The sequence below is a fragment of the Corvus kubaryi genome, unplaced genomic scaffold, assembly GCF_017639235.1.
Source record: "Corvus kubaryi isolate FWS band 111438036 unplaced genomic scaffold, C.kubaryi_AGA036_p1.0 137, whole genome shotgun sequence".
NCBI lineage: Eukaryota > Metazoa > Chordata > Aves > Passeriformes > Corvidae > Corvus > Corvus kubaryi.
In genome coordinates, this window is record NW_024580671.1 from 6,505,475 (window position 1) to 6,526,103 (window position 20,629).

Below are 20,629 nucleotides of genomic sequence, written 5' to 3' on the forward strand. Positions count from 1 at the left end.
TGGCAAATGGCTGAAGTTGATGCCTCTACCTCAGGAGTTATTAGAGAGTGCAAAAGAAAAAACACTTGAAGGGGAGAGAGCAGACAGTTTCAGTTAATTGTGTTGTGTTACTTGGTTCAGCATTATCATGTTTTAGTGATTTTTTTTTTTTTGTTCTCTACAGCCAGATTCTGAATTTTGCCATATTACCGTAAGCTGAGATGTAGCAGTACGGTTTCACAGTAACTTCAAACTTGCTTAACCCTTTTCGTGAGTTGTTATAAAAGGTACGTGCTTGTGGCAGCCTCTGTCTCTTGACCTGCTGTTACTTGTGCGACTGAAGGTCTAACACTGTACAAAGAAATGCTTAAAACGTTTTTTAAATTAACAGTCATTCAGACTGGAAGATCGTTTAGAAGAGAAACTGGGTGTTCCCTTTATGAAAGGAATGTATCTAGCCCTTGGTGGTATGAGTGCTTCCCATCTTGGATATTGTCCTGGGTTGCAGTGTATTCTATTACCATCCCCATCAGCTGTTGAAATCAGGTGGGGCAGTGTTTCCTTGCCTCCTCCCCCCAGACTATCTTACTGTTAATTGCCCATCATTGTCCTGCCGCCTGACTCAGAGATAACTCCCTCCGAACTATCTTCTGTTAATGAGCCTAATCAACACTTTGCCTCATGACTCGTTACCCCATTGTGAGATGCTCCACCCAGAGGGAGGAACCAAGCATCCTATCGTGGATATAATCTGAGGCTGAACACCAGAGACACCGGCTTCCCACTGGATTTCCAGAGGACAGGAGCTACACAGCCACCATTGGACTTCCTGAGGAAGAGCAGACTGTTTTACTACAGGATCACCGCTTCAGAGGACTGCAGCCACCATTCTACCAGACTGCTACCACCACCCTGCCTAACAGGGTGTCAGGTTGTACCTTGACTCTGTCAGTTTGACAGTGTTTTCTTTTACCTTTTTTTTTCCCTTTTCTTTAATTTCCATTAAATTGTTATTCTGACTTGGTGCCTCCCACTGGTTTGTTTTCAAACTAGTACATAATTTGGCGCCCAATGTGTGGGGCTTGCTCTGAGAAAAAGTCAGAATTACAATTTTGTATAAACAGAAATCTATTCACCGTGGTGCTCAGCTGGTCTGCATGGGTACTGTATCTTGCTCTTTATATTTTTCCTCACATGGGGAACTGCCTGCCTGTTGTATTACTCCTGCTAAAACCAGGGAATGGTATGAGAATTGCTTTATTGGTTTATTATGTCTATAGCATAATAACCTGCGAGGCGATGAATACCATTCGGAATATATACTCAGTTTTGTTTGGCTGTCCTATCTGGGCTCCTATGTCTGGGACCTCTTCAACAATCACAGCCAGCCCCTGGTGGGAGGAGTAGAGAGTGGTTTCTTCCAGCCTTTCAGGCCAGGCACAGCAGTTTTTGAAAAAATTGAGTTCCCTCTGGATGTTAAGGATGGTATAATCTTCTTGTCAGTTCTCTTCTCTTTTTTCTCTATGGCCTGCATTGTGTACACCATGCTTAGAAACAAAACACTACTTAGTGTGGTGCAACGTCTGCTTGAGGAGGAGGTAAAAAGGAGCAAAGCAGCAAATACCATGTCTACACAGACTGTCACACAGAAAGGTACCAAAAGCAAAGCAACTGCATCCATTTCTACGCAGACCGTCACAGAGGAGAAAGGAACCAAGAGCAAAGCAACCGCATCCATCTCTACACAGACTGTCACAGAGGAGAAAGGAACCAAATGTAAAACAACAGCGTCCATGTCTACACAGACTGACTCAGAGGAGAAAGGAACCAAAAGCACTGTCAGCATCCCCATGCAAACCATCACTGAACCAGAACAGCCTAAACCAATTGCAGTTGCCCCCATGCAGAAGAAGAAATCAAAAAGCAAATCAGTCCGCATAGTGACTGACGAGGATGCAGCAGGACCTTCGCACCCAGCAGAAGAGGCAGAGCCAGAGATCATCACTCGGTCGCTATCCCTGGGTGAGCTGCGTGACCTGCGGAGGGAATTCACCCGCCAGACGAACGAGTCTATCCTGACCTGGCTGCTCCGCATCTGGGACGCTGCAGCCAATGACACCATTCTGGACGGAAGTGAGGCCAGGCAACTGGGATCTCTGTCCCGGGATGTGGTCATTGACCAGGGGATCGGGAGAACCCAAGAAACCCTCAGCCTCTGGCGGCGACTGCTTACAAGTGTAAGGGACAGGTATCTCTGTAAAGAAGACCTCCAGGTGCACCAAGGAAAATGGAACACAATGGAACAAGGTATCCGGTGCCTGAGGGAATTGGCTGTGCTGGAGATCATTTTCTCAGAAGATGAGAGATTTCCTAAGAGCCCAGATGGCGTCCAGTGCACGTCACAGATGTGGTTGAGGTTCGCACGCCTTGGACCAGAGATATACTCCCGTTACCTGGCAACGCTGCAATGGAGGGAAGGCGAGGACAGGGTGGGCGTCTTGGTGAACAAACTGAGGATTTACGAGGACACCGTCACAGCCCCGTTTCGCACCCATGTCTCATCCGTGGAAACAAGTCTTTTGGCTGGGCAAGTCCGGAGCTTGATTGAAGAAGGCCATCAGAAATTGAAAAAGGAACTTAAGGAAGAGATTTACCAGATCTCACCAGAACCAACAAGAGTCTCTGCCATTAGGAGCTGGCGACCCCCAACCAGGGAGAGAGGATACACCCCACGAGGTAACCTCCGGTTTTTCCTTCAGGAACATGGAGAAGACATGAGTAAGTGGGATGGAAAACCCACCTCCTCCTTAGCAGCTCGGGTACGTGAACTAAAAAGAGGGACAACTACCACAAGAAGCGCATCTAGAGTCAACCTTGCTCCGGTCTCCCGCACACAGAACTCCAGACGATACCGGAATGATAATATGACCGATCCTCTTGAAGGGACCTCAGGAACGTATTCACCGGAAGGGAGCAACATGCAACATGACCAGGAATAGAGGGGCCCTGCCTCTAGCCAGGTAGAGGAAAGGGAGAATCGGGTCTTTTGGACTGTGTGGGTCCGATGGCCTGGCACATCTGACCCACAAAGATACACGGCTTTGGTTGACACCGGTGCTCAATGTACTCTGATGCCATCAAGGTATGTGGGAGCAGAACCCATTTCTATTTCTGGGGTGACAGGAGGATCCCAGCAGCTGACTATACTGGAAGCTGAAGTGAGTTTAACTGGGAACGAGTGGCAGAAACACCCCATCGTGACTGGCCCGGAGGCCCCGTGCATTCTCGGCATAGACTATCTCAGAAATGGGTATTTCAAGGACCCAAAAGGACATCGTTGGGCTTTTGGGATAGCTGCTGTGGAGACAGAAGATATCAGACAACTGAGTACATTGCCTGGCCTCTCAGATGACCCCTCTGCCGTGGGACTGCTAAGAGTTGCAGAACAACAGGTGCCAATCGCCACAGCAACAGTGCACCGCCGGCAATACTGCACCGACAGAGACTCTGTGGTTCCCATCCATGAGATGATTCGCAAACTGGAGAGCCAAGGGGTGGTCAGCAAGGCCCATTTACCTTTCAACAGCCCTATATGGCCAGTGTGTAAGTCCAGTGGAGAATGGAGGCTGACGGTGGACTACCGTGGCCTGAATGAGGTCACGCCACCATTGAGTGCCACTGTGCCGGACATGTTGGAACTTCAGTACGAGCTGGAGTCCAAAGCAGCGAAGTGGTACGCCACTATTGACATTGCCAATGCCGCCTTCTCCATTCCTTTGGCAGCAGAATGCAGGCCCCAGTTTGCTTTTACCTGGAAGGGTGTGCAATACACCTGGAACCGACTGCCCCAGGGGTGGAAGCACAGTCCCACCATTTGCCACGGACTGATCCAGACTGCATTGGAAAAGGGTGAGGCTCCAGAACATCTGCAATACATCGATGACATCATCGTGTGGGGAAACACAGCAAAGGAAGTGTTTGAGAAAGGAGAGAAAATCATCCAGATTCTCCTGGAAGCTGGCTTTGCCATCAAAAGGAGCAAAGTCAAGGGACCTGCCCAAGAGATCCAGTTCCTGGGAGTGAAATGGCAAGATGGACGACGTCAGATTCCCACCGAGGTCATCAATAAGATCACTGCGATGTCTCCACCGACCAGCAAGAAGGAAACACAAGCTTTCCTAGGCGCCATAGGTTTCTGGAGGATGCACATTCCCGAGTACAGCCAGATCGTGAGCCCTCTCTACCTGGTTACCCGCAAGAAGAATGATTTCCACTGGGGCCCCGAACAGCAGCAAGCCTTTGCCCAGATCAAGCAGCAAATCGCTCATGCAGTAGCCCTTGGCCCAGTCAGGACAGGACCAGAGGTGAAGAATGTGCTCTACTCTGCAGCCGGGAACAATGGTCTGTCCTGGAGCCTCTGGCAGAAGGTGCCTGGTGAGACTCGTGGCCGACCACTGGGATTCTGGAGCCGAAGCTACAGAGGGTCTGAAGCCAACTACACTCCCACAGAGAAGGAAATCTTGGCAGCCTATGAAGGAGTCCAAGCTGCCTCAGAGGTAATTGGCACTGAAGCACAGTTGCTTCTGGCACCCCGACTACCGGTGCTGGATTGGATGTTCAAGGGAAAGGTTCCTTCCACGCATCATGCCACCGACACCATATGGAGTAAGTGGATCGCCCTCATCACACAGCGTGCCCGTATTGGAAACCCGAATCGCCCTGGGATTCTAGAAATTATAACAAACTGGCCTGAAGGTGAGACTTTTGGATTATCCTCTGAAGAAGAGGAAGAGCAAGTGACTCGTGCTGAGGAAGCCCCACCATATAATGAGCTACCGGAGACTGAAAGACGTTTTGCCCTCTTCACTGATGGTTCCTGCCAAATTGTAGGCGCTAATCGAAAGTGGAAAGCTGCAGTATGGAGCCCCACACGATGAGTTGCACAAGCTGCTGAGGGACAAGGTGGATCGAGTCAGATTGCAGAGCTTAAAGCCGTCCAGCTGGCTTTGGATATTGCTGAACGAGAGAAGTGGCCGAGGCTCTATCTCTACACCGACTCATGGATGGTAGCTAATGCTCTGTGGGGATGGCTGGATCGCTGGAGAAAGGCCAGCTGGCAGCACAGAGGGAAACCCATCTGGGCTGCTGAGATTTGGCAGGACATCGCTGCCCGAGTAGAGAAGCTGACCGTGAAGGTTCGACACGTGGATGCGCACGTACCCAAGAGTCGGGCTAATGAAGAGCATCGCAACAATGAGTAGGTGGACCGAGCTGCCAAGGTGAAAGTATCACAGGTGGATCTGGACTGGCAGCACAAGGGAGAATTATTCCTAGCTCGTTGGGCCCATGATGCCTCTGGTCATCAGGGGAGAGATGCAACATACCGATGGGCCCGTGACCGAGGGGTGGACCTTTCCATGGACAGCATCTCACAGGTCATCCACAGTTGTGAGACCTGTGCTGCAATCAAACAGGCCAAGCGGGTGAAGCCTCTGTGGTACGGTGGACGATGGTCAAAGTACAGGTATGGTGAAGCCTGGCAAGTTGACTACATCACCCTTCCCCAAACCCGCCAAGGCAAGCACTATGTGTTGACCATGGTTGAAGCAACCACTGGATGGCTGGAGACCTACCCTGTGCCTCATGCTACAGCCCGGAACACCATCCTGGGCCTGGAAAAGCAAGTCCTGTGGAGACATGGCACCCCTGATAGGATCGAGTCAGACAACGGGACTCATTTTAAGAACAGCCTCATCAACACCTGGGCCAGAGAACACGGTATTGAATGGATATATCATATTCCTTATCATGCACCAGCTGCTGGAAAAGTTGAACGCTGCAATGGACTACTTAAAACTACCCTAAAGGCACTTGGTGGGGGGACCTTCAAAAATTGGGAAGTGAACTTAGCAAAGGCCACCTGGATAGTCAATACCCGAGGGTCCATCAATCGAGCTGGTCCTGCCGAGTCTGAACCCTTGCACACAGTGGATGGAGATAGAGTCCCTGCGGTACACCTGAGAGGTATTTTAGGAAAGACTGTTTGGATTAATCCCACCTCAGGCAAAGACAAACCCATCCGTGGGATTGTCTTTGCTCAAGGACCTGGTTGCACTTGGTGGGTAATGCAGAAAGATGGGGAAACCCGTTGTGTACCACAAGGAGACCTAATCTTAGGTGAGAGCGGTGTGTAGGTTTCACTGTGTATATATATATATCTATATGTATGTGTGTTTTAGAGTTTAAGAAGGTATTGATTTGGGATAATGTAGATGGTAATAGAATAAGGGGTGGATAATGTCCTGGGTTGCAGTGTATTCTATTACCATCCCCATCAGCTGTTGAAATCAGGTGGGGCAGTGTTTCCTTGCCTCCTCCCCCCAGACTATCTTTCTGTTAATTGCCCATCATTGTCCTGCCGCCTGACTCAGAGATAACTCCCTCCGGACTATCTTCTGTTAATGAGCCTAATCAACACTTTGCCTCATGACTCGTTACCCCATTGTGAGATGCTCCACCCAGAGGGAGGAACCAAGCATCCCATCGTGGATATAATCTGAGGCTGAACACTAGAGACACCGGCTTCCCACTGGATTTCCAGAGGACAGGAGCTACACAGCCACCATTGGACTTCCTGAGGAAGAGCAGACTGTTTTACTACAGGATCACTGCTTCAGAGGACTGCAGCCACCATTCTACCAGACTGCTACCACCACCCTGCCTAACAGGGTGTCAGGTTGTACCTTGACTCTGTCAGTTTGACAGTGTTTTCTTTTACCTTTTTTTTTCCCTTTTCTTTAATTTCCATTAAATTGTTATTCTGACTTGGTGCCTCCCACTGGTTTGTTTTCAAACTAGTACAGATATTTAAGCACATGCACATAGCTAGAAGTTCGGAGTGTGTTTTGTGAAATGCCGCTTCTCTTCTGAATTTCTTACCCTTTTCTGCTTGGTCAGGAGACCTTACTTCAGCTTCTGCTAAGGATTCCCATATGTTGCCATGCCAGTTAGCATTTCTGTTGTTAACTGTGCATGTCTTTTGCACATAGTGGATGAGTTGGTGCTAGCACAGTAAGTTGTGTCAAAATGAAGGGATTTGAATTACTGCAAGGGTCCGGTGTCACCTTCTTGTTACTGTATTGAGGCACCTGATGCTTCCACTGACCATTAGCTCCTTAGTCTCTCTATCCAGAACTTAGTAGCTTCTATATTAGTACTGTCGTCTTTATTGTATCACACTCCTGTTTTCTGTGCTTGTATTTGGGCAGACAGTTTTAATTATCTACTCTAGATTTGAAAATTTAAATAAATTTTGTCAAATTTGCTCCTACATTAACAGTTAGAAATCTTTTGTTAACATAATAATTTTGATGCACTAATAAAGGAATTGTCTCTGGGGAGTTTGGTGGTTGATAATGTCTTTCATCACATAGATATGGTATCTTGATGTTGTAGCACTTCACTGCTCTGCTCATTTAATTGACATTGATTTTTTTTTTTTTTTTTGGGACCTTCAGCTTTCCTGAGAAGGCATATTTTTTCCCCAAGATGAATGATATAATCTGTTTAACATGTTTATCTGCCATGTTAAATCATAGAAACATAGAATTGTTTAGGTTGAAAAAGGCCTCTCCTCTAAGATTGAGTCCAGCTGTTAACCCAGCACTGCTGTGTTCACTGCTTAACTGTATCCTCGAGTGCCACATTACATATCTTTTGAATGCTTCCAGGGATGGTGATTGCAGCACTTCCCTAGGCTGCTTGTTTCAATGCCTGACAACCTTTTCAGTGAAGAAAGTTTTCCTAATATACAATCTAAACATGCCCTGGCATAACTTGCGGGCATTTCCTCTCATCCTGTTACTTGTTAACCTGGGAGAGGAGACCACTTCCCACTCAGCTACAGCCTCCTTTCTGGTAGTAGTAGAGAGTGATGAGATCTCCCCTCAGGATAATAATAGATACACTCTCCCCTTGTTTTATGACCAGTTTTCATGCTAATGGTAATAGATGCATGAATTTGATCTCACACGTATAAAGGAAACACTCGGTCTTCTACTTTATTCCCTTTTTAAAATGGCATTTTCAGCCTGATGTATTATTCGATTGGCTCTTTTTGAAGAAGAGCTAAATGTTCTCCTGGTTTCTTCTTTTCTCTCGTAACGATTTCCCTACCCAGTGATATAGTAGAAGTGGGATAGCTTCTACTAACAGTTTTGGAATGATAGGTGCATTTTTTGGGTTGTAGTACCAAGACATTTGAAGTGTGAAGCTCTATACCGTGTACTGTGCACTTTTTAAGCAGTTCACTCAGTTCTCACAGAATTGTTTAGGTTGGAAAAGACCTTTAAGATCACTATGCAGAGCATCTGAGGTCTTCAAAGTTACAAACCTCTGTTAGAGGTTTTGAGGAAACTACTCCAGACAATTATTTTGAACATTTCCAGTCAAAGAGTGCTTTCTAATGGATCTCTACACTGTTTTAATTTTTGTTTTCTGTATTTAATGATGATTATGTAAGGAGAAATCTTACAAGTTGTCCTGGAATTCTAGGCAAGAACATCAGTTTGAAGTAACTTGTAGTGAATGTATTGCTCTTGAGTTTCCCAGTCTTTAGTGAGAGTTGAACTTGGCTGGTATGATGTCATTTGTCTGGCACCTTTGGTTTCTGCACACATTGCAAATAGTTTACCAGACTTAATCCTGATGATTTTTTTAATACAACTAGCTGTCCTCCAGCTGGACCTCCCATTTCTTCGCTGGCATCTGACTTAGTCCACTGCTTAGTTTGTTATGTTACATTGCGGCTTCTGAATGCCCTATAGGGCTCATTTGTTTTAGGTATTTTCTGTTAATGTATTGCTTTCAGTTGCCCAAAGGCTTGCCAGGGACAGGAAGAGGCTGATATGCTAGTCTGTGGACAAGCTGACTTGTATTTGTAGTGCTCTGAATTAGTGACTTCTGAGGAAATCAGTTTATGCAAAATGAGTATTTCTTTTAAAAGTGTGGCTTAACAAGGCTTGGCTGTAGTTGGCGTCTCATGGCCTCAAAAAGCCCATTTGTGACTCTTGAACAACTTGAAAAATTTCTTTTAATTGCTATTCCAAGGTAATTGTGTGAGCAGTTTGTCTAGAGAAGGGTAAGAGGTGTTTCCTGAAAAGGAGGATATGGGTACTGTTTGTGGCATGTTATGCTCAGAGATGCTGAGCAGCTGAGATGTGTTGTGAGCCTGCCAGCCTTAGGGCTTGTGCAAAAATGCTGTTGTTTTGCTGGAGGAACTGTGTCTCAGGAATGTCTTGCTGCCTCAGCTGACTTGTCGTTCACCTTGCTGTGACCTGTCTTCCTGAGGGAGAGCGGATGTCCGGGTAATCTAATAGTGGCCTGCTTACTTGGGACATGTAAAGCTGGTCTGAAAAAAAAAAGCTTTCTTACCAAAGCCTGTGTCCTAGCTGTAACATGGCTGGTGCCTCTGCAAATTCAGATTAGTTTCTGTGTGGATAAAGGAAAGATTAGGAAGTGCTGAACACTTAAAGTTTGTATTTCTATCTTCACTTGTGCAAAATCACTTAGTGAAGAAACAATAACCCTTGAAAACTGAAAGCTCACTTATGACTAACTTGAGGATGAATACATGAACATTCTGCATGTATCAAACTCCATTTCTTGAAAAACATGGCAGATTAACAAGATCAAGTGATCTTTATGCCTAATGAAAATAGCAAATTGTCATACGGTTTTGATAAGTTTTAAATTTTAGGGGGATTTTTCTAATTTTTAATAATTCTGCAGGATGTGCTCAAAACTGTGGGTAAGCTAGTGCTAGTCTTCTAACCTTTCCATTTTGATAAAGAACATGCTTTCTTGTGATGGCAGGCAGGCTTAAGATACCTGTATGAAAGAGGTTTTAAATTTGAACCTTTAGGAAACTTACACAGTAGCTTGCTTTTCTGTACTTTTGCTTTCTTTTTGTAGCACAGACTTCCTACACTTTCTCTTTAAAGCACTGCAAAGATAATGTAACTGTTTCTTTTCTTCTGCATATTTTTACAATGAGCAGCAAAACATTGTAAGCAAAGCCTGTGGGCACCTTTGTATTTGACCATAATGCAGTCTACTGCATTCAAACAGCTAGTGGCTGTAGCTGTTCAAGTAACAGGGAAATAAAATATTTTACTAATAAGGTTTTTTGCATGCTGGCTTTATACAGGGGTGGAGACTACCCTTTATTTGTGCTCATAAGCCTTTTCTTGCAGTGAGGAGGCTTAGATTCCAAGCAGTATCTCAGTCCAAAACAATCACCTAGACACTGAGGCTTGAAGTAATACACCAGGAGTAGCCAGGTTTGTTATAATCCTGCATTGACAACTGGTGAACTGATATCTCCCTGGAACTACTTCAGGGAGTGATGGAAGTGGTTCTTGTTGCTCACATGCCAAGGTACAGCTGCTGTCTACAAACCTAAATGCACCTATGAATGAACTGGGAAGGACAGCTGTGTCTTATGGAAAGTGGAGTGAGTGATAAGAGTTCTATATTTAAATATTTAGTGTTGGGGAGATAGTGCAAAATAAATACTGCAGTGATGTATTCTAACGTTACTGATTGTGGTATGTAGTATATTTGAAGACTAGATCAGGACCTTGTACTGGGTACTGCATGATGATAGTGGAGTTTGTTTGCTCTTAAGGAATGCATTTTCTCAGTGCATTTCTGCAGTGGTTTTGTTTCTGTTTGGCTTTTTTTAGCCAGTAGAGCTGTGTTTGCAGAGAAGCTTATGGTTGTTTAAGTAAATGACAGTAAACAAAATGGAATGCAACTACATCTCTTCCATGCTAGTGGGTTGCACAGATTAGCCTAAATGTCTGCCAGCATAGTTTTCTTGGCAGTGCCTTATAGTCTCCTTACTCAAGAACAGTTGTCTAGAGCTGGCACATAATTGTCGTGACAGACACTAGTATCTCCTCAGTTTTCAGAAGATCTCTTCCAACTGTATGCATTCTGATACTGAGTTGTGTAAAAAGTGGAGGGAAGATTAAAGGATGGGACATGAAAAAAAGACTGATGCAAGGAGAATAGGAAAAATTGGATATGAGAAACACTAGAGGGAGGCTCTGAAGTTGACAGCTGCTTGATACAGTCTATTTTAATTTCAAAAAAAATCTTTGAAGAACGTTTTTCAAAATCTTTGAGTGAACTGGGCCATAATTTGAAAACATAGTGCTTGCATGGATTGTTTAAGAGCTAGAAAGCAGACGGTGATAACTGCCCATTGCTATGAGGAGAGAGGCAGATGCTGGAGTCCCACAGGGTGCTGTAGCAAGATGAATGCTTTTAGCAGGGTCAGAAGTGATCTTGGAAAGAGGATGAACAGTGAAAGGATGGATGAAAGTTTATGATGACAAGTAGTTGTTCAGAGGGTGAAAACAAGGGCCCAGGGAGAAATTCAGTAACACCAGACTGCTGGTGAAACTTCCTCTGCTACACAGTTGTGTAGTGTAGAAAAATCTTAGTTCTGAGCTGAATATTGCAACTCAGAAACTTGAGTGATATCATCAGCTTACCTGCATGGTTTGGGGGAAAATGAGGACTCCCTTCTGAAATAAAAATTTATGACATTGTCGAATACCTGCACTTCTGAGCCAGTGTGTTTTTTCTGAATGTGATTGAAAGGTAGAAGTGTTTCTGGGGGAATTCTTACCATGTCATTGCTTTTTTCCAAGGCATTGGCCAATGGCTGTTGTTGGAGATGGGATGGCTGTTTCTTAAAGTTTTTAGACATCATTTGTTCATAGACAGCCTTATTTTCATTTAGGAAAAAAAAAGTTTAACTGTAGAAGTCGGTCTCTTTCAGAAAACCTCTAAGGTGTTTCAGCTGCTGTTTCATCTAGCCCACTGGCTAAGAGAGACCACAGGGTTTGTGCTGCCACTGGTCATACGTTTGTTGAAAGAACTGCCTTTCATTTTATGGATGTTGAAGCTTTATTTGATAGGGAGAACAGAGAGAGGAAATGCTGGTCGCTGCAAGGAGCATCGCTGTGTTCCATTTGCAGAAAAATGTGGGGAAGGGCAAGTGAGCTGTGCATCATCTTGTGTTCTTTTGCACAGCAATACTGTCAGCCTCCGTGAAATGGTCCTGCATTAAAAACAAGTTAAGAGGAAGTGTGTAAGGAAAAAGTTGACTATTTTGCATGGATACAATGTTCTGTAAATCAAAACTAATGCTAATTATGTTGCTCAAGAAAAACAGGGACCTGTATATGAGAGTTGTAATTGTAGTATGCTTTCAGTTTCTGTAGGTGTGCAATCCATGCTATCTTTGAGAATGGTATTTGAAGGAGAGCCATTGAAATTGTTACATGGACAGCCTGCATCCATGTGTAAAACTAAAATCACAAGACAGGCAAATGTGATCTGAATAAAATGAGTCAAGGGCATTGTTGTAGTTCCTGTTACTGAACTGTCAGATGTACTTTGGTTTATAGCAGTGCTGCCATTCTATTTATTAGCAAATACTATATTATTTTTCTGATACAGATGGACAAGTACTTGATTCTTTCATTTCTCTGCATATTAGGGAATTGAATCTTTTGGATTACATTCTAGGTCTTTAATTTGCACTATGAAGTTTTGGTCCTAAATGAGGCCATCAGATACTTTCTTTCTATGTAATTGTTGGGAAGTAGTTATGATGGCAGGAAAAATATCTTTAGATTATATTTACATACATGTAGGTGTTTAATTCTGAAGCTTAGATTCTAACATGATTCTTCATATTGACTGTTAATATCCTGATCTTACTGGGATTGTGTTTTTGTGTTACATTTTGGACAGATCAAATGCAGTTTTCACTTTTTCTGGACCACATCCCTCCAATACTTTGCTAAAATTCCCATTGGAATGCATTATAAGAAGTTGAAATTCCTGAAGGAAACTTGAATTTTTTTAGGTTTTTTTAGTTTGCAGGACAGCAGGTAAAATAGAGACTCTAAAGCATTGGTTTCCATGCTTTGTGAGCCAGTGAATTACTCCTGGTGGTTGGAGCCTCCTGAATTACTGGAAGATGGCAGTAACAGGACAGTGTTTTCTTGTGCTTGGTATTGTCTTAGACTTCAAGTTACCTGAAACATCTTTTTGGAAACTAGACTCCCAAGTACTGTTTTGCTGGTAGAAAATGTTACTCATTTTATAATATGTTTGGGAACATAGGTGCTTCATGGTATGCAAGATTTGCAATAGTCTCAATATTAAATGTTTCTAGTTACTATGTATGGAATATGTTTATGATAATACTGAGATATTTTAAGAAATTAATGATCATTCAGGACATGGGAATTAGTCATGTTCAATAGCCTGGCACCAATTTTTTTTGTAAAATGTTGCAATATTGTGAATATTCTGATGAGCTACTTGGATTGGTTTTATAAAGTTGGGATTAAAAGTAAAGCCGCAGAAAGGCATCTTCATTCTTAAATTGATTTAGCTGTTAAGTATCCCCTGTCTGCAATTACATGCTGGAAATGAGTAAATAGTTACCAGCACACTTTTTGCTTCAGTTTTTCTCAGGTTATATTCCAATTTTGTACTTAGGACTAGTTTTCAGTCAGTGATAATAATACAGTCCTAAGATCCAAAACTCAACATGGCATTTTGCTGATACTTGGTACTTCAATTTGTGAGTGGATCTATAGGTTCTAAACCAGAACAAAGTTTTTCAGTATTTCTGTGTGTTTTAGACTGAGAGCTCAAAATGTGCATAAGAGATGTATCACTCATGTTTCGTAAAGCTGACATGGTTTGTGTTTTTTAGTGGCAAGTGACCACAGAGTTTATAACTGAAATCTAGTGCTGCTGTTCTTACGTGTTGATTTTTTTTTTTTTCCCTTAGGGTTTGAAATCTAGCAGAATGGCAGACATAGACAAGTAAGTAAAATCTGTAGGTTACTGAGGCTCTGAGTGTGTCCTGTGCTGTACTTTACATGGCTGGGCTCTCCAGATACTGGATAGGCAGGGTCTAGATACTGCCCTTGAGCACTGTGGCAAGACCTGTGGTTTATAGCATGTGGGAGAAAAGCTTATGTTGCTCATGATAAATGGGTTTGTGATCTTAATTATAAGTAATATAAAAGTGGAAGAAGGCACGAGTCAACTTCCTATGTTAGTTGGAATTCCAGAGGGGAAAAACAGATAGTATTGCCCATTCCTATTGTTTCACTCTCTGTAGGGTTTTTCTGTACTTTGAGTGCTCTTATTTTGTGGCATTTGAAGTATAGATTAGGTGAACCTACCCACAGTTCTCAAGGCGTGCACGTCTTAAGGAAGATGATATGTAGAGCAGAAGGAGGCTTTGACTTGTTGATGAGAACATGAGATGAAGGACTTCTGCAGAAAGGAAACTTTGTAATTCTGGAAAGTTGCTAATGCTTTAAACTGTTCTGGGTTTGTCAAATGTGAAACTTCTATGAAGGCAAATTTGGCTTTTTTTGGCTATTAAGACTTGTTTGTCATAGAACAAAAGATGCAACAGTTTGCTTCTACCCATGCAATCTCTAGTTTGGTGTCTTTAAACTCATTATAGTGTTTTATAAAATTAACCTATTGATGCTGTTTTTGAATATTTCTAATAGCAAAGAACAGTCTGAACTTGATCAACAGGATATGGAAGATGTTGAAGAAGTAGAAGAAGAAGAAACTGGTGAAGATGCCAACAGCAAAGGTAATGTTGAAACAAAGAGTTTCTAAACATCTAAGCATATGTGGTTTCTAGTTAGTGTTAAAAGGATTTTACTGCAAAAAATAATAGGAAATGGTAAAAGAATTTCAGAAGTACAATTGTCTTTGAGTTCTGAAGCAAGGACTCCATTTTTTTTAAATTGTGAGATTTTTATTTGTTGTCTGCAGTTACTCATTTTAGTCATGGTTAATACCAGGTCAGGCAGTGCTGGCCATCTGTATAATTGGGAAAGACAGGATTGTTGTGGATATGTGACTGGATTATTTGAAAGCTGTAAACAGTTAAAAACTTCACAAATCTGAAGCTTTGGGTATAAAAAATTAATGTACATATATGTGTATGTGTATCTTACTTTTTGATTAGTACTTTGCTGCTGAGTTGACTGTGAACAGAACAAATTATGCTTAATGTTACCACTCTTAAAATTAATAAATCGTTTTTTTTCCCCTCAAGAAAAAACATGAATGCATATCATAATGCTTGTTTTGTCAGTGCTGAACAGTCTTACTCATGCTTTGTATTTAAGGTCTGGGGGCACAGGTAGAATCTAAAGAGCAATTAGCCAGAAGAGAAATAACTAATAAACTGCAAAAAAATTACTTGGACTGCTAATAGTGCCATGTTATGTGATTGCTTGAAAAGAATAATAACATGAAAGTAGAACATTTTGCTCAAGATGTTATGCTTTGCTAACCTATTCAAAGAAGTGTTTTCAAAACTGGATTGCAAAATTTTGGGGAACACATTCACTAGCTGAAGTAATTAAATGGCGTACAGTAATTAAATGGTAAGTGTCCCACAGCAACCTAGGGATGAATAATGTGTATTTTCAGTGATTTCCTAGCTATTATAGGTGAGAATCAGAGGGGAAATTATACTGTAGGAATTCTGGAGGGAAATTGGATTTTATAAATCAGAAACATGTTTTGGTAGTAGGGAAACTTGACACAGTTTTCAGCAGTTCTTCTGCATCTGTAATTCTTGTCTAATTTTCTTTTTTTATATACACAATTCTTTCTTTCAAGATTAGTCCAAAAGATGCACTTTTTGCTTACATAATTTTCTTTTTTAATTAGCTCGGCAGTTGACTGTGCAGATGATGCAAAATCCTCAGATTCTTGCAGCCCTTCAGGAAAGACTTGATGGTCTCGTAGGAACATCTGCAGGATATGTAGAAAGGTACAGCATTTGTTTAGCATGAGCAGAGTGTTATAAATAGTTCTTTTGCTTTCTGAACAGTATTGTCTATGGCATTAGTGGTCATAAACCACCGTGCTGCTCAGATAGTAGAAAAACGAATACAGTCTGTCTGTAATGCATCTCAGAATTGAAGAGTTTTTAGTTGAGTTTTTATGAAGAAAGGAATGCTAATATTTACAGTGGCTGATCTTTTCCCCTGCAGTTGCAATATGGCACACTTAAAACACTTTTCTGCTCCTTGGAATCTCTTTTTTAACTTTGACTTAGTCATGAAACATCAGTTATTTAAACTATAGAGAGATACTTGGAGGCCTAGTGTCTCTAATATAGTCATTTTATGCTTTGAGTGTAGCCACTAGCTGATAGAGGAAACCACTTCATGTGGTTTTTTCATGTATCAAAACTTGCTATAAATTCTTGACAAAATTTTCCATAGTTGATCTGCATTTATGAGGAGTGCAATAATTGCTTTCCTTTTACACATTTGTAATGGTGGCTCATTTAGCAAACCAGTTCTGGCTCACTTTGGTACAGACAGTGTGTTTCAAGACAGTGCTGCCATATGCTTTGCTCAGTGAAACAAAGCAGCAAATTTTGAAGATTAAATTTCTTAAAGAATAACTCAACTGTCTTAACTTTTTCGTAAAACCAAGCAAAGTAACGGTGAGTCCTTTCTTAGTTGTACTCAATACTATGAATTTACTTTGTTACTCATTGGTAATTTAGAACTTGTTTTAGAATGAAGATTTATTGCACAAGTTTCTCTCATGATTTACCCAGGTGTTTGTAATACTCTGGTTCTAACTGTGGTTGAGCCTCAGTTTAAGAGCTTGTGCTAAGGATTTCAAACTCAGTGGTGAAATTTGGTTGTAGTTTTGATTTAAGATTTCTAAATCTTGAAATAGTGTGTAAAATGTGTTGTGGTACGAGTTGGTTAACTTGCAAGGGGTCTGGTTAAGGAGGGATCAATATGTGCTTAAAATGCAGTGTTAGTAACAGTTCTGCCACTGAATTTTTCAGCTTGCCTAAAGTTGTTAAAAGACGTGTGAATGCTCTCAAGAACCTTCAAGTTCAATGCGCACAGATAGAAGCGAAGTTCTATGAGGAAGTTCATGAGCTGGAAAGAAAGTATGCTGCTCTCTATCAGCCCTTATTTGACAAGGTATTTTAATGCTACTCTGATTTGTACTGTAAAGCTTCATCTAAAATACAAAGGAATATAAAAACCAGAAAACATATTCATGTTCCTAATTACTTTGGTCTCATATGTGCCCCTTCAATTCAATTGATACAATTTTGCCATTCAAGGGAATATCAACTAAGATTAAGAGAGCGAAAGGTTAAGTCTGTTTCATGGTTACCAAAATGACTTCAATATATCAGCCTTCATTTTAGTTGGGCAGATGTCAGATGATACTGTATCTTTTCTGGGACTTCAGTGTTTATTTTAGTGTGTTGAAAACCTCCTAACTGCTGAATCTATCCTCTAGAGCCAGAAGAAAAAGTTTTGATAAGTAGTTAATATATTACTAATTGTGTAATTTAGGATTAGGAATTTATTGGTTAGGGCATTGCTGATTGCAATGACTAGGAAATTTGAAAATATTCTTGGTTTAATCTTCCAGCGAAGTGAAATCATCAATGCGATTTATGAACCTACAGAAGAAGAATGTGAATGGAAAGCAGATGCTGATGAAGAAATTTCAGTGAGTATCTTAATTGGTTCTCATCAATATCTCGAGCTTTAGCATGAAACAAGATTCAATAACCTGAAATTTTTTTACAAAATCAGGTTTGTAATGATTACTTGCTGTTAATAACAATATTAATTCTTAATGGTTGCTTAAAGCATCCACATGAAACCTAATCCATACTGCTATCGACAAAGAACTGATGAACCTTTTGGACACTCTTAAAATTAAGGAAACATAATATTTTTATTTTCTCAAGGAGGAAATGAAAGAGAAAGCTAAGCTTGAAGAAGAAAAAAAAGATGAAGAAAAAGAAGACCCTAAAGGAATCCCTGAGTTTTGGCTGACAGTATTCAAGAATGTGGACTTGCTCAGTGATATGGTTCAGGTAGGTGGTGGTCTAGGCTTGTTTAAAGTTGCATTGGTAATTAATCCTTGTGTCTTTAAGAAAGCAGTGGATACACTATGATGCTTGATATGTCTGTTGGAGAGCAATAATGGAACTGTTAGTTGGATGTCATCTCTGGTAACTTTCCAAGTGAGAGTATAAAGCACTGAAATACTTCCCTACTGTTTTATTTTTTGAACCTATTCTATGATCCTAATACATTTTCGGTGCTTATAAAGTGTGTGTGAAACGTGTGTTAGATGTTACCAGAAACTATACTTGGTGTTTGCATGGGTTTTGGTTGTGTGCTGTGTTGGAGACTCTGTACACAGCCGTTGTTGCCATCTGCTGGTCATGTTCATGGAAGTATTTCAGTGTTTTAACAAGGTTTTTGTTCTGAGGGAAACTTGTTCTAAACGTGGCTTTTTATCTCTGCAAGGCCTTAAATCTGTGTATAATTTAATGTTATGAAAATTAAATACACTGTGTTTTCTCTACAGGAGCATGATGAACCTATCCTGAAATATTTAAAAGATATAAAAGTGAAATTTTCAGAAGTTGGACAGCCTATGGTTAGTTTAACTTACTAAACAAGATTACTTTTGTGTTATCTTAAGAATTATTTGTATTTTAGCAACATGGTCTGTGATTGCCAATTGTCTTGTGGAAGTCATGAGAAAATATACAGCTGCTGCTTCTGAGAAAGGAGTACAAGGACTAGTGGTAGTTTGCACCACCCTGTGAATAAACATGTACTAGATTCAACCTTCAGCTTCTGACAAGATTGGCCTTAATATCTGGTGACTTAAGTTTCACCATCTCATTTTGATACTTTTGGGTACTTTTTGTGTAACTGATGTAATTTCATAGATTTCCCTGGCAGAAATCAGACAGTTTTCTAAGTTCTAATATTTTTAAATTTAGAAGTTCTCCCTGTACATCAGCAGCAGGAAAGCTGTGTGCTTGGGAGATCTGTCATTACTGCAAGCAGTATAACAACTAGTAAGTGCAAGATCAAGTAAATGAAAGGATTTGAAGATTTATGTAGAACTTGGGTAGCAAATAGAATAACCTGTGGATGTATTGGAGAGAAGGTGTATTCTGTTGCATGGGTATTTTTTGGGTTTGGCTTTTAGGTGTTAAAGGTGTTCGTAAATAACTAAAGTTACTGCTCTGCAATTTTTTTCAAGAGTTTCACATTAGAATTTCATTTCGAACCAAATGACTACTTCACAAACGAAGTGTTGACAAAGACGTATAGAATGAGGTCAGAGCCAGATGATTCTGATCCCTTCTCCTTTGATGGACCAGAAATCATGGGTTGTACAGGGTAAGTGCTAATAGATAGCTTTAAGGCAATATAACAGTTTCTTCCTTAGCATTATCCAACTATAGACTTATGCAGCATCTTGGGGAGGTGCTGGAAAAGATAATTCCCCTAGTAACTTGTGAACAACTAGGTTTGACTTGAGTGTTTTAGTTGTTATCCATAACACCAATACAATATAGAAAAAACATATGATTTATATTGCATAGTTTATAATCATATATATTATATAGGCATATAAATTAAAAATTTAGTCAGTATTGTATTTTTTTCGTAATACTGTTCTGCAATCACAAAAGGTGAATTGAAAGGTGGATGGTGGTATCTTTTAGTAGGCCTGGAAAGCTTTTGCTAGAATTTGTTTGATCGCTTCTTTTAATCTTTTTGTATTTCTGACATACAGCATTTTGGGGAATTTATTACAGATTTACTTTTAATGTTGCAGTTATGCATTTTTTTTTGTGTTGACTGTTTGCCTCTGAATATCTATCCATTTGTGAAATGGGGAAATAGTCATCAGTTAATTCCAGGTTACTCATTTTTAAAAAGCTGTCATATTCCTTTCTTAGTGAAATCTTCTGTTTTAAATTAGCTAAGTAATTTTTTCTCTACATGCCCCTTTTTTGTGAACAGAGGGATGAGAGAAAACTGTTGTACATAATTACCTTATGAGTATACTTGGGCCTGTTCAGTAGCTTTTGTGTTCACGTCTCCAATGTTCTGACTGCTCTTCTGAGTAGTGATGTAGTGATACGGCCTATCACTGCATAGTCAGTGTTGGTTTTATTCTTACATTCATCTCCAGTTGCTCATACTGACTTATTTACCACTTTATTTCCCAGTCACTTCACATATTTTGCAAAGTCCTGTAAGTTTTAAATGCTTGGGTAGCTTTGATAAACTGTTTTGTCTTCCCCAGTTTGGACTGTTTTTGAAAAGCATGAATCCTGGCAGAGTTTGGTGTGAGATGCCACCACTTCTGTAAAAATGATTAACTCCTAGTCCTTGTTGTGTCTTTTAGCTAAGATAGCCCCTTCTTGTCCCAAAGCAACTCACTCCATTTTTTTGAGTCTTTAAAAGAATCTAATCAGGTACTTTAGCAAATGCAGTTAGTTTCACTGATGTAACTTTTTCATTTGTGGTGCCAGAATGCTTTGGCTGTTAGAGAAGCCTGTAGACATGATTTTGCTCTGTAAGCAGCGTGGAGTTAAAAAACCCCAAAACAGTAAAACCCAAACAAACGAATAAAACACAAGAAGACAAAACCCTCACAAACAACTCAAAATCAGCCAAAAAATACATGCCTGCTTGAT

At 41.0% G+C, this 20,629-nt stretch overlaps 1 protein-coding gene across 3 annotated transcripts in view; it reads left to right on the forward strand.

Annotated features, from left to right (window-relative positions):
* The first annotated feature begins 241 nt into the window (after nucleotides 1–241).
* The window catches only part of NAP1L1 (nucleosome assembly protein 1 like 1), a 28,649-nt gene continuing 8,261 nt past the window's right edge, over nucleotides 242–20,629 (forward strand). For 2 of the 3 annotated variants that reach the window (XM_042017714.1, XM_042017716.1), the window contains exons 1-9: nucleotides 242–266; nucleotides 13,865–13,899; nucleotides 14,604–14,692; nucleotides 15,787–15,889; nucleotides 16,931–17,072; nucleotides 17,536–17,616; nucleotides 17,861–17,989; nucleotides 18,490–18,561; nucleotides 19,180–19,319. In XM_042017714.1, the coding sequence (XP_041873648.1) occupies nucleotides 13,883–13,899; nucleotides 14,604–14,692; nucleotides 15,787–15,889; nucleotides 16,931–17,072; nucleotides 17,536–17,616; nucleotides 17,861–17,989; nucleotides 18,490–18,561; nucleotides 19,180–19,319 (773 nt within the window). In that variant the 5' untranslated portion in view covers nucleotides 242–266; nucleotides 13,865–13,882. The remainder of the gene's footprint in view (nucleotides 267–13,864; nucleotides 13,900–14,603; nucleotides 14,693–15,786; nucleotides 15,890–16,930; nucleotides 17,073–17,535; nucleotides 17,617–17,860; nucleotides 17,990–18,489; nucleotides 18,562–19,179; nucleotides 19,320–20,629) is intronic. The other variant, XM_042017715.1, reaches the window with a different exon arrangement.